The sequence below is a fragment of the Oryzias latipes genome, chromosome 3, assembly GCF_002234675.1.
Source record: "Oryzias latipes chromosome 3, ASM223467v1".
Classification (NCBI taxonomy): domain Eukaryota; kingdom Metazoa; phylum Chordata; class Actinopteri; order Beloniformes; family Adrianichthyidae; genus Oryzias; species Oryzias latipes.
Genome location: NC_019861.2, coordinates 34,445,082 through 34,459,823, shown reverse-complemented (window position 1 = coordinate 34,459,823; position 14,742 = coordinate 34,445,082). Strand labels below are relative to the sequence as shown.

General features: G+C 43.3%; 1 protein-coding gene across 1 annotated transcript in view; it reads left to right on the top strand.

The window, feature by feature from the left end:
* Positions 1 to 831: 831 nt before the first annotated feature.
* The window catches only part of LOC110014428 (uncharacterized serine-rich protein C215.13-like), a 30,101-nt gene continuing 16,190 nt past the window's right edge, over positions 832 to 14,742 (top strand). The window contains exons 1-2 of the mRNA XM_023950463.1: positions 832 to 1,914; positions 5,923 to 6,617. Of these exons, the coding sequence (XP_023806231.1) occupies positions 833 to 1,914; positions 5,923 to 6,617 (1,777 nt within the window). The 5' untranslated portion in view covers position 832. The remainder of the gene's footprint in view (positions 1,915 to 5,922; positions 6,618 to 14,742) is intronic.

Sequence of the window (14,742 nt, the reverse complement as noted above, 5' to 3'; positions counted from 1 at the left end):
TGAAATGCCAACCACAAAGAATGGTGTAGGGTCACACAGAAGGATCAGTAACGATTTAACTACTGATAGCACTGCAAGTACCAGTGAGGAGTCACGTACGAAAAGCAATAAAGAGTCAATAACAAGTAGCAGTAAGGATTCAATTAGGAATACCAGTGAGGAGTCAAGTACAACTACTAGTGAGGAACCAAGTACAAAAAGCAGTGAGGAGTCAAGTATGAAATGCAGTAAGGAGTCAAGCACAAACAGTCCTAGAGAGACAAGTACAAGGAGCAGTGAGGATTCAAGTATTAAGAGCACTGCAAAGTCAATAGCAAAGACCACTGAGGAGTCGAGTACAAGAGGGAATACCAGTGAGGAGTCAAGTACGAAAATCATTGAGGAGTCAGTTACAAAAAGCAATGACTATCCAACCACGACGATCGGTGTAGCATCATATGCTAGGATAAGTGACGAATCAAGTACTGAGAGCACTGCAAAGACCGGTAAGGGGTCAAGTACTAAAAGCAGTGAGGAGTTTAGTACAAATAACAGTGAGGGATCACGAACAATAGGCAGTGAGGAGTCAAGTACTAAAAGAGGTGCGGAGTCTAGTGAGAATACCACTGAGGAGTCAGGTACAAAGAGCATTGTAGATTTCAAAATAGAATCAAGTACAAAGACCACTGAGGAGCTGAGTACAAGAGGGAATACCAGTGATGAGTCAAATACAAAGAGCAATGAGAAGCCAACCAACAAGAGTGGTGTAGGGTCAAACACAAGGATCAATAACAATTCAACTACTGAGAGCACTGCAAATACCAGTGAGGACGCAAGTACAAAAAGCAGTGAAATGCCAACCACAAAGAGCGGTGTAGGGTCAAACAGAAGGATCACTAACAATTTAACTACTGATAGCATTGCAAGTACCAGTGAGGAGTCACGTACGAAAAGCCGTGAAGAGTCATTAACAAGTAGCAGTAAGGATTCAATTAGGAATACCAGTGAGGAGTCAAGTACAACTACTAGTGAGGAACCAAGTACAAAAAGCAGTGAGGATTCAAGTATTGAAAGCACTGCAAAGTCAATAGCAAAGATAGCAAAGACCACGGAGGAGTCGAGTACAAGAGGGAATACCAGTGAGGAGTCAAGTACGAAAATCATTGAGGAGTCAGGTACAAAAAGCAATGACTATCCAACCACGAAGATTGGTGTAGCGTCATATACAAGGATAAGTGACAAATCAAGTACTGAGAGCACTGCAAAGACCGGTAACAGGTCAAGTACTAAAAGCAGTGAGGAGTTTAGTACAAATAACAGTGAGGGATCACGAACAATAGGCAGTGAGGAGTCAAGTACTAAAAGAGGTGCGGAGTCTAGTGAGAATACCACTGAGGAGTCAGGTACAAAGAGCATTGTAGATTTCAAAATAGAATCAAGTACAAAGACCACTGAGGAGCTGAGTACAAGAGGGAATACCAGTGATGAGTCAAATACAAAAAGCAATGAGAAGCCAACCACCAAGAGTGGTGTAGGGTCAAACACAAGGATCAATAACGATTCAACTACTGAGAGCACTGCAAATACCAGTGAGGACGCAAGTACAAAAAGCAGTGAAATGCCAACCACAAAGAGCGGTATAGGGTCAAACAGAAGGATCACTAACAATTTAACTACTGATAGCATTGCAAGTACCAGTGAGGAGTCACGTACGAAAAGCCGTGAAGAGTCATTAACAAGTAGCAGTAAGGATTCAATTAGGAATACCAGTGAGGAGTCAAGTACAACTACTAGTGAGGAACCAAATACAAAAAGCAGTGAGGATTCAAGCATTGAAAGCACTGCAAAGTCAATAGCAAAGATAGCAAAGACCACTGAGGAGTCGAGTACAAGAGGGAATACCAGTGAGGAGTCAAGTACGAAAATCATTGAGGAGTCAGTTACAAAAAGCAATGACTATACAACCACGAAGATTGGTGTAGCGTCATATACAAGGATAAGTGACAAATCAAGTACTGAGAGCACTGCAAAGACCGGTAAAGGGTCAAGTACTAAAAGCAGTGAGGAGTTTAGTACAAATAACAGTGAGGGATCACGAACAATAGGCAGTGAGGAGTCAAGTACTAAAAGAGGTGCGGAGTCTAGTGAGAATACCACTGAGGAGTCAGGTACAAAGAGCATTGTCGATTTCAAAATACAATCAAGTACAAAGACCACTGAGGAGCTGAGTACAAGAGGGAATACCAGTGATGAGTCAAATACAAAAAGCAATGAGAAGCCAACCACCAAGAGTGGTGTAGGGTCAAACACAAGGATCAATAACGATTCAACTACTGAGAGCACTGCAAATACCAGTGAGGAGTCAAGTACAAAAATCAGTGAAATGCCAACCACAAAGAATGGTGTAGGGTCACACAGAAGGATCAGTAACGATTTAACTACTGATAGCACTGCAAGTACCAGTGAGGAGTCACGTACGAAAAGCAATAAAGAGTCAATAACAAGTAGCAGTAAGGATTCAATTAGGAATACCAGTGAGGAGTCAAGTACAACTACTAGTGAGGAACCAAGTACAAAAAGCAGTGAGGAGTCAAGTATGAAATGCAGTAAGGAGTCAAGCACAAACAGTCCTAGAGAGACAAGTACAAGGAGCAGTGAGGATTCAAGTATTAAGAGCACTGCAAAGTCAATAGCAAAGACCACTGAGGAGTCGAGTACAAGAGGGAATACCAGTGAGGAGTCAAGTACGAAAATCATTGAGGAGTCAGTTACAAAAAGCAATGACTATCCAACCACGACGATCGGTGTAGCGTCATATGCTAGGATAAGTGACGAATCAAGTACTGAGAGCACTGCAAAAACCGGTAAGGGGTCAAGTACTAAAAGCAGTGAGGAGTTTAGTACAAATAACAGTGAGGGATCACGAACAATAGGCAGTGAGGAGTCAAGTACTAAAAGAGGTGCGAAGTCTAGTGAGAATACCACTGAGGAGTCAGGTACAAAGAGCATTGTAGATTTGAAAATAGAATCAAGTACAAAGACCACTGAGGAGCTGAGTACAAGAGGGAACACCAGTGATGAGTCAGGTACAGAAAGCAATGAAAAGCCATCTACAAAGAGTTGTGTAGGGTTAAATGCAAGTATCAATTGCGATGCAACTATTAATAACACTGCAAAGACAATTAAGGAGTCAAGTACGAAAATCAGTAAAGAGTCAAGTACGAAAATCTGTAAAGAGTCAAGTACAGAAAGCAGTTACGAGTCAAGTACATTTACCAGTAAAGAGTCAAAAAGCAGTGAAAAGCCAACCACAAAGATTGGTGTAGGGTCAAACACAAGGATAAATAACGATTCAACTACTGAGAGAACTGCAAATAACAGTGAGGAGTCAAGTACAAGAAGCAGTAAGGATTCAATTAGGAATACCAGTGAGGAGTCAAGTACAACTACTAGTGAGGAACCAAGTACAAAAAGTAGTGAGGAGTTAAGTATGAAAAGCAGTAAGGAGTCAAGCACAAACAGTCCTAGAGAGACAAGTTCAAAGAACAGTGAGGATTCAAGTATTGCCAGCACTGCAAAGTCAACAGCAAAGACCAGTGAGGACTTAACTACATTCAGCAGTGAAGAAAAAACCACAAAGAGCAATTTAGACTTGAATTCAGAATCAACTTCAAAGACCAGTGAGCAGTCAAGTACCAGAATAAATGAGGAATCAAGTACGAAAAGCAGTGGGAAGTCAGGTACAAAAAACAATGGGACGCCAACCACAAAGATTGGTGTAGGGTCAAACACAAGGATCAATAACGGTTCAACTACTGAGAGCACTGCAAATACCAGTGAGGAGTCAAGTACAAAAATCAGTGAAATGCCAACCACAGAGAATGGTGTAGGGTCAAACAGAAGGATCAGTAACGATTTAACTACTGATAGCACTGCAAGTACCAGTGAGGAGTCACGTACGAAAAGCCGTGAAGAGTCATTAACAAGTAGCAGTAAGGATTCAATTAGGAATACCAGTGAGGAGTCAAGTACAACTACTAGTGAGGAACCAAGTACAAAAAGCAGTGAGGAGTCAAGTATTGAGAGCACTTCAAAGTCAATAGCAAAGATAGAAAAGACCACTGAGGAGTCTAGTACAAGAGGGAATACCAGTGAGGAGTCAAGTACGAAAATCATTGAGTCAGGTACAAAAAGCAATGACTATCCAACCACGAAGATTGGTGTAGCGTCATATACAAGGATAAGTGACGAATCAAGTACTGAGAGCACTGCAAAGACCGGTAACGGGTCAAGTACTAAAAGCAGTGAGGAGTTTAGTACAAATAATAGTGAGGGATCACGAACAATAGGCAGTGAGGAGTCAAGTACTAAAAGAGGTGCGGAGTCTAGTGAGAATACCACTGAGGAGTCAGGTACAAAGAGCATTGTAGATTTCAAAATAGAATCAAGTACAAAGACCACTGAGGAGCTGAGTACAAGAAGGAATACCAGTGAGGAGTCAAGTACGAAAATCATTGAGGAGTCAGTTACAAAAAGCAATGACTATCCAACTACGAAGATTGGTGTAGCGTCATATACAAGGATAAGTGACGAATCAAGTACTGAGAGCACTGCAAAGACCGGTAAGGGGTCAAGTACTAAAAGCAGTGAGGAATTTAGTACAAATAACAGTGAGGGATCAAGAACAATAGGCAGTGAGGAGTCAAGTACTAAAAGAGGTGCGGAGTCTAGTGAGAATACCACTGAGGAGTCAGGTACAAAGAGCATTGTCGATTTCAAAATACAATCAAGTACAAAGACCACTGAGGAGCTGAGTACAAGAGGGAATACCAGTGATGAGTCAAATACAAAAAGTAATGAGAAGCCAACCACCAAGAGTGGTGTAGGGTCAAACACAAGGATTAATAACGATTCAACTACTGAGAGCACTGCAAATACCAGTGAGGAGTCAAGTACAAAAATCAGTGAAATGCCAACCACAAAGAATGGTGTAGGGTCACACAGAAGGATCAGTAACAATTTAACTACTGATAGCATTGCAAGTACCAGTGAGGAGTCACGTACGAAAAGCCATAAAGAGTCAATAACAAGTAGCAGTAAGGATTCAATTAGGAATACCAGTGAGGAGTCAAGTACAACTACTAGTGAGGAACCAAGTACAAAAAGCAGTGAGGAGTCAAGTATGAAATGCAGTAAGGAGTCAAGCACAAACAGTCCTAGAGAGACAAGTACAAGGAGCAGTGAGGATTCAAGTATTAAGAGCACTGCAAAGTCAATAGCAAAGACCACTGAGGAGTCGAGTACAAGAGGGAATACCAGTGAGGAGTCAAGTACGAAAATCATTGAGGAGTCAGTTACAAAAAGCAATGACTATCCAACCACGACGATCGGTGTAGCGTCATATGCTAGGATAAGTGACGAATCAAGTACTGAGAGCACTGCAAAGACCGGTAAGGGGTCAAGTACTAAAAGCAGTGAGGAGTTTAGTACAAATAACAGTGAGGGATCACGAACAATAGGCAGTGAGGAGTCAAGTACTAAAAGAGGTGCGAAGTCTAGTGAGAATACCACTGAGGAGTCAGGTACAAAGAGCATTGTAGATTTGAAAATAGAATCAAGTACAAAGACCACTGAGGAGCTGAGTACAAGAGGGAACACCAGTGATGAGTCAGGTACAGAAAGCAATGAAAAGCCATCTACAAAGAGTTGTGTAGGGTTAAATGCAAGTATCAATTGCGATGCAACTATTAATAACACTGCAAAGACAATTAAGGAGTCAAGTACGAAAATCAGTAAAGAGTCAAGTACAGAAAGCAGTTACGAGTCAAGTACATTTACCAGTAAAGAGTCAAAAAGCAGTGAAAAGCCAACCACAAAGATTGGTGTAGGGTCAAACACAAGGATAAATAACGATTCAACTACTGAGAGAACTGCAAATAACAGTGAGGAGTCAAGTACAAGAAGCAGTAAGGATTCAATTAGGAATACCAGTGAGGAGTCAAGTACAACTACTAGTGAGGAACCAAGTACAAAAAGTAGTGAGGAGTTAAGTATGAAAAGCAGTAAGGAGTCAAGCACAAACAGTCCTAGAGAGACAAGTTCAAAGAGCAGTGAGGATTCAAGTATTGCCAGCACTGCAAAGTCAACAGCAAAGACCAGTGAGGACTTAACTACATTCAGCAGTGAAGAAAAAACCACAAAGAGCAATTTAGACTTGAATTCAGAATCAACTTCAAAGACCAGTGAGCAGTCAAGTACCAGAATAAATGAGGAATCAAGTACGAAAAGCAGTGGGAAGTCAGGTACAAAAAGCAATGAGAAGCCAACCAACAAGAGTGGTGTAGGGTCAAACACAAGGATCAATAACGGTTCAACTACTGAGAGCACTGCAAATACCAGTGAGGAGTCAAGTACAAAAAGCAGTGAAATGCCAACCACAAAGAGTGGTGTAGGGTCAAACAGAAGGATCAGTAACAATTTAACTACTGATAGCACTGCAAGTACCAGTGAGGAGTCACGTACGAAAAGCCGTGAACAGTCAATAACAAGTAGCAGTAAGGATTCAATTAGGAATACCAGTGAGGAGTCACGTACAACTACTAGTGAGGAACCAAGTACAAAAAGCAATGACGAGTCAAGTATGAAAAGCAGTAACGATTCAAGCACAAACAGTCCTAGAGAGACAATTACAAGGAGCAGTGAGGATTCAAGTATTGAGAGCACTGCAAAGTCAATAGCAAAGACCACTGAGGAGTCGAGTATAAGAGGGAATACCAGTGAGGAGTCAAGTACGAAAATCATTGAGGAGTCAGTTACAAAAAGCAATGACTATCCAACCACGAAGATTGGTGTAGCGTCATATACAAGGATAAGTGACGAATCAAGTACTGAGAGCACTGCAAAGACCGGTAAGGGGTCAAGTACTAAAAGCAGTGAGGAGTTTAGTACAAATAACAGTGAGGGATCACGAACAATAGGCAGTGAGGAGTCAAATACTAAAAGAGGTGCGGAGTCTAGTGAGAATACCACTGAGGAGTCAGGTACAAAGAGCATTGTAGATTTTAAAATACAATCAAGTACAAAGACCACTGAGGAGCTGAGTACAAGAGGGAATACCAGTGATGAGTCAAATACAAAAAGCAATGAGAAGCCAACCACCAAGAGTGGTGTAGGGTCAAACACAAGGATCAATAACGATTCAACTACTGAGAGCACTGCAAATACCAGTGAGGAGTCAAGTACAAAAAGAAGTGAAATGCCAACCAAAAAGAGTGGTGTAGGGTCAAACAGAAGGATCAGTAACGATTTAACTACTGATAGCACTGCAAGTACCAGTGAGGAGTCACGTACGAAAAGCCGTGAAGAGTCATTAACAAGTAGCAGTAAGGATTCAATTAAGAATACCAGTGAGGAGTCAAGTACAACTACTAGTGAGGAACCAAGTACAAAAAGCAGTGAGGAGTCAAGTATTGAGAGCACTTCAAAGTCAATAGCAAAGATAGCAAAGACCACTGAGGAGTCGAGTACAAGAGGGAATACCAGTGAGGAGTCAAGTACGAAAATCATTGAGGAGTCAGTTACAAAAAGCAATGACTATCCATCCACGAAGATTGGTGTAGCGTCATATACAAGTATAAGTGACGAATCAAGTACTGAGAGCACTGCAAAGACCGGTAAGGGGTCAAGTACCAAAAGCAGTGAGGAGTTTAGTACAAATAACAGTGAGGGATCACGAACAATAGGCAGTGAGGAGTCAAGTACTAAAAGAGGTGCGGAGTCTAGTGAGAATACCACTGAGGAGTCAGGTACAAAGAGCATTGTAGATTTCAAAATACAATCAAGTACAAAGACCACTGAGGAGCTGAGTACAAGAGGGAATACCAGTGATGAGTCAAATACAAAAAGCAATGAGAAGCCAACCACAAAGAGTGGTGTAGGGTCAAACACAAGGATCAATAACGATTCAACTACTGAGAGCACTGCAAATACCAGTGAGGAGTCAAGTACAAAAAGAAGTGAAGTGCCAACCACAAAGAGTGGTGTAGGGTCAAACAGAAGGATCAGTAACGATTTAACTACTGATAGCACTGCAAGTACCAGTGAGGAGTCACGTACGAAAAGCCGTGAAGAGTCATTAACAAGTAGCAGTAAGGATTCAATTAGGAATACCAGTGAGGAGTCAAGTACAACTACTAGTGAGGAACCAAGTACAAAAAGCAGTGAGGAGTCAAGTATGAAATGCAGTAAGGAGTCAAGCACAAACAGTCCTAGAGAGACAAGTACAAGGAGCAGTGAGGATTCAAGTATTAAGAGCACTGCAAAGTCAATAGCAAAGACCACTGAGGAGTCGAGTACAAGAGGGAATACCAGTGAGGAGTCAAGTACGAAAATCATTGAGGAGTCAGTTACAAAAAGCAATGACTATCCAACCACGACGATCGGTGTAGCGTCATATGCTAGGATAAGTGACGAATCAAGTACTGAGAGCACTGCAAAGACCGGTAAGGGGTCAAGTACTAAAAGCAGTGAGGAGTTTAGTACAAATAACAGTGAGGGATCACGAACAATAGGCAGTGAGGAGTCAAGTACTAAAAGAGGTGCGAAGTCTAGTGAGAATACCACTGAGGAGTCAGGTACAAAGAGCATTGTAGATTTGAAAATAGAATCAAGTACAAAGACCACTGAGGAGCTGAGTACAAGAGGGAACACCAGTGATGAGTCAGGTACAGAAAGCAATGAAAAGCCATCTACAAAGAGTTGTGTAGGGTTAAATGCAAGTATCAATTGCGATGCAACTATTAATAACACTGCAAAGACAATTAAGGGGTCAAGTACGAAAATCAGTAAAGAGTCAAGTACAGAAAGCAGTTACGAGTCAAGTACATTTACCAGTAAAGAGTCAAAAAGCAGTGAAAAGCCAACCACAAAGATTGGTGTAGGGTCAAACACAAGGATAAATAACGATTCAACTACTGAGAGAACTGCAAATAACAGTGAGGAGTCAAGTACAAGAAGCAGTAAGGATTCAATTAGGAATACCAGTGAGGAGTCAAGTACAACTACTAGTGAGGAACCAAGTACAAAAAGTAGTGAGGAGTTAAGTATGAAAAGCAGTAAGGAGTCAAGCACAAACAGTCCTAGAGAGACAAGTTCAAAGAGCAGTGAGGATTCAAGTATTGCCAGCACTGCAAAGTCAACAGCAAAGACCAGTGAGGACTTAACTACATTCAGCAGTGAAGAAAAAACCACAAAGAGCAATTTAGACTTGAATTCAGAATCAACTTCAAAGACCAGTGAGCAGTCAAGTACCAGAATAAATGAGGAATCAAGTACGAAAAGCAGTGGGAAGTCAGGTACAAAAAGCAATGGGACGCCAACCACAAAGATTGGTGTAGGGTCAAACACAAGGATCAATAACGGTTCAACTACTGAGAGCACTGCAAATACCAGTGAGGAGTCAAGTACAAAAATCAGTGAAATGCCAACCACAGAGAATGGTGTAGGGTCAAACAGAAGGATCAGTAACGATTTAACTATTAGTGAGGAACCAAGTACAAAAAGCAGTAAGGAGTCAAGCACAAATAGTCCTAGAGAGACAAGTACAAGGAGCAGTGAGGATTCAAGTATTGAGAGCACTGCAAAGTCAATAGCAAAGACCACTGAGGAGTCGAGTTCAAGAGGGAATACCAGTGAGGAGTCAAGTACGAAAATCCTTGAGGAGTCAGTTACAAAAAGCAATGACTATCCAACCACGAAGATAGGTGTCGCGTCATATACAAGGATAAGTGACGAATCAAGTACTGAGAGCACTGCAAATACCAGTGAGGAGTCAAGTGATAAGTCCTTTGCGACAAACGGTGAGTATTTCAAAACTGAAACCATTCTACTCCTGTTTTCAGTTTTCTTTGGAGTCTGCCATGAGACAAGTCTAACAAAACTAGATAAATGATTACAATATATCATTTGAGGCTATTATATTAAAATAAAAGTGGAAATGGATGCATATGAAATAAGAGTAGTAAGAGAAATATTGGATAAGAAGCTGTCATAGCTGACAAAGCATTTAAAAAGTCAGTGGTTATAGGGGTGGGGCTCGGGCCCTTCCAGTTCCCAGTGGGGCAGGCGGTGGGGACCTAGTTAGACGGAAGGTCGGATCCGTTGCCTGGGTGGGGCAGGCTGGGGTGCTGTGCGGTCTTTCGGGCTCGCTTTTTTTGTTGTTGTTTTTTTCTTTGGGGGGGGGGGGGTTGATTGGTGGTCTGGTTTGGCTTGGGGAGTGGTCTTTTTGCCTGTGCCGGTGGGGATTGGCGGGGGACGTGCTCGGGGGGGATCCAGCAGCGCTGGATGGGCTGCCCATCTGCACCTGGGGCTAGGATCACTCCTTCCCTGGCTCTGGGACAGGGCGGGGCAACCCTCTTGGGGCCCGCAGTCGCTCTGGGTGACATCCACCAGGGCTGCGGGGTCTGGGGGTTGGCTGCCTGGGGAAGGGGGAGGGTCCACTAACAGTACGGGACCTTAAGAGCTTTTAATTTCAGACTGTAGCAATAGCTATGGTACAGGATACAACCAAAGAAATGACGGTCAAGGAGAAGACGGTATGGCAGAGACGAGAAATATACAGACAGAACTGACAAGACAAAGGTGAAAGCAATCAAGGGAGATTGGGACAAGAGAAGTAGATCTCAAAACCATGACATGCAGGAAAACTTTCAAAATAAAACAGCAAACAGAACTCAAACATGACAAAAAACAAAATGGATGTCATGGTTTTGAGTTGTTGTCTTGTTTTTCGTCTTAGTTCTTGTTCTGTCTTGTTTTCTGTTTCCTGTTTTATTTTATAAAGGTCCTGTCTTGTCTTGTTTCTTGAGTTTTACTTCCTTTGGTCCCCATCAGCCCTGATCGTGTCCACCTGTGTCTTGTCTGCCCTGTCTGTATTTAAGTCTTGTCTTTGCCTTCCTCCTGTGCTGGTTCATTATTCCTGTCTTGGTGTTCATGTCATGCTGTATAGTTCCATGTTCCTTGCCATGCTCTCGTTTCATGTTTCACGCCACGCCAATGTAAGTTTTGTTCTGACATCCTGCTCTGCAGCGCTTTTTGTTTGTTTTTGTGAATTAAATCCGTTAGACTCTGATCCTCATGCCTCCGCCTCTGCATCTGGGTCCAACCGACTCTCGAGCCACCCTCCACCGTGACAATGGAAGCCAAAAACTAAGGCAAAGAAACCCAAACCATGACACAATCAGAGGATAGCGTGATGTTGAGAGTAAAATGAGAAAATTAGGATGCTTCCCTATGTTTAGATAGACCAGGAGTCTGCAACCTGAGTTTTCAAGGTCACATTCTTTTACTTCGCAACTGTGGCTAAAGAAGAATAAAATAATAGAAATTTTATTTGATGTAATTTTAGTCAGATTAATGAATTATGGTAAATGGCGTATACTTATATAGCGCTTTTCTACCTACAAGGCCCAAAGCGCTTTACAGTCACAGACCCATTCACACAGTCACACACACATTCACACACTGGTGGCGGCTCTGCTGCCGAACACTGGCACCAACCTCCCACCAGAGGCAAGGTGGGATTCAGTGTCTTGACCAAGGACACTTTGACTCATGGGCGTGCAAGACGGGAATCAAACCTGCAATGTTACGATCAAGGGTCGACCGCCCTACCGCTGCATGGCCACCCACGACCGGGCCAATTATATCTGAAGTACTTGTTTTTTTTCCACCACTTCTAACATTGTAATAAACCAAAAGGCTTTGTGTGATCAACCATTGAATGCACAGATTTCAAATACTGAGCAACATTTAGACGATGTGTTTTATCTTCTCCAAGCTTTGTTTGTAATTGAAAACTGTTAAAATCACATTATCTTGTGCTTCTAATCAATGTTTAGTTGCTGCCCAGATAGGTTTAGCTAAAAATACTTTTACATGTTTTAAAAACGCTTCTATTATTCTCACGCCTTATATAGCAAATTATCTATCTATAAGCATAGATACGCCGAACGAGGCAGCAACTGACCTGAAAGACAAGATCATGTATAGAATGAACACTAGACAACCCAGACACCAGCTACAACGATTAAGTGATGTACTGCCTGAAAATCTCCTGGAAGCTGGGAATGAAGCATTGAGGGCAATCCCTATCACAACAATCACAGAAACCAATGAACTGGTTTACACCTCAGCAACAGTAATTCTTGAGATGCTTGGATATAAGAGAAACCATGGGAGAAAACAATACCCACCATGGAAGCAACGGTTAGAGGCCAAAATCAAGGCAACTCGGAAGGATGTGAGTAAGATGACAGAGACTCAAAGAGGTACAGTGAGAAAGCAAGTACCTAAGAGATACAGCCAGATGCCCATACCTGAAGCACTGGAAACTGCCAAACAAAGGCTCTTAGCCTTGAGCAGCCGCCTAAAAAGGTACACAAGAGACAATGAAGTCAGACAGATAAACAGGCTGTTCGTTACTCAACCTGCGAAAGTGTACGCTCAATGGCAGGGTCAAAACAGCCGAGCAGAACCACCAAGGCTGGAAACTGAACAGTACTGGAAAAGTATATGGGAGACAGAGACAGCACATAACAGCAATGCCCAGTGGCTGGTCTCTCTGAGAAAAGAACATAGCAACCTCCCTGAACAGAATCCAGTAACCATCGCAGTGGCAGACATCCAAGAAAGAGTTTCAGGTATGAAGAACTGGACAGCACCGGGCCCTGACATGAGACATGCCTACTGGCTAAAGAAACTCACCGCACTCCACGAGCACCTGGCAGCACAAATTAACCAGCTGCTAAGAGATGGGACTCACCCCGAATGGCTAACGGAAGGGCAAACGATCCTGATCCAGAAGGATCCCTCAAAGGGTGCAGTCCCATCCAACTATCAGCCAATAACCCAATAACCTGTCTCTCCACAGCATGTAAGCTCATGTCAGGCATCATTGCAACCAAGAAAAATAGGCACATAGATCAATACATGAGCAACACACAAAAGGGCATTGGTAGAGACTCCAGAGGAGCCAAACACCAACTCCTGGTTGACAGAACAGTCGCTCAAGACTGCAGACACGACACACCAACCTGTGCACAGCCTGGATTGATTACAAGAAAGCCTATGACTCAATGTCACACACGTGGATCACTGAACAACAGTACTCTAAGAGCCTTCATGGGAAACTCGGTGAAGCTGTGGAAAACCATCCTTGAAGCCAATGGCTAGCCACTTGCACAAGTGTCCATCAAATGTGGGATATACCAAGGTGATGCTCTGTCCCCACTGCTGTTCTACATAGGTCTGAACCCCCTCAGCCAAATAATCAAGAAGACTGGCTATGGTTACCGACTCAGAAATGGGGCCAACATCAGTCACCTCCTCTATATGGATGACATCAAGCTATATGCTAAGAGCGATCGTGACATTGACTCCCTGATCCACACCACAAGGGATCTACATCGGGATGTCATTTGGGCTCGAGACATGCAGCCGAAGGGCGACAAAGAGAGGCAAGGTAGTCCATACAGGAGGGGTCTCACTCCTAGAAGGAACAATACCAGACATTGAGGACAGTTACAAGTACATTGGAATTCCTCAGGCAAATGGCAACCTGGAGCAGGCAACAAGGAAAGCTGCAACAGCTAAGTACCTCCAACGAGTAAGGCAAGTCCTGAGAAGCCAGCTCAATGGCAAGAACAAGACCCGGGCAATAAACAGCTACGCACTGCAAGTTATCAGATACCCTGCAGGAACAATATGATGGCCAAAGGAAGAGATACAGACCACGGATGTTAAAACACGAAAGCTCATAACCATGCATGGAGGGTTCCATACCAAATCCAGCATCCTGAGACTGTATGCTAGCTGCAAGGAAAGAGGCCGAGGACTAGTGAGCGTAGAAGCCACTATCCAGGATGAAACATCCAAGATGCATGAATACATCAAGCTCAAGGCCCCAACTGACAATGTGTTCAGTGAATGTCTCAGGCAATGGAGAGCAGAGGAAGCAGTGCTGGAGGACAGATCCTCATGGAAGGACAAACCCCTGCATGGGATGTACCACCTGACCATAACTGAAGAAGCTGATATCAAGAAGTCCTACCAATGGCTAGAAAGGGCTGGCCTACAGGACAGCACTGAAGCACTCCTCCTAGCAGCTCAGGAACAAGCCCTGGGCACCACAGCAATAAAGGCTCAGATCTACCACACCAGACAAGACCCAAGGTGCAGGCTGTGCAAAGAGGCACCTGAAAAAAACCAGCGCATAACTGCAGGGTGTAAGATGCTGGCAGGTAAAGCATACATGGAGCACCCCTATCAAGTGGCTGGAATAATATACAGTAACATGTGTGCAGAATATGGACTGAAAACCCGAAGGTCTAAATGGGAAACACCTCCGAAGGTAGTAGAAAATTAGAGGGCAAAGATCCTGTGGGACTTCCAGACCCAGACTGATAGGATGGTAATGGCGAACCAACCAGACATTGTAGTGGTGGACAAAGAACGGAAGAAAGCCGTTGTGGTGGATGTGGCAGTGCCAAGCGATGGGAACATCAGGAAAAAGGAACATGAGAAACTGGAGAAATACCAGGGACTCTGAGAATAACTGGAGAAAGCCTGGAAAGTGAAGGTGACAGTGGTGCCTGTGGTAATTGGAGCACTCGGGGCAGTAACCCCCAAGCTGGAGGAGTGGCTACAACAGATACCTGGAAAGACCTCAAACCCCTCAGTCCAGAAAAGCGCACTGCTAGGAACAAA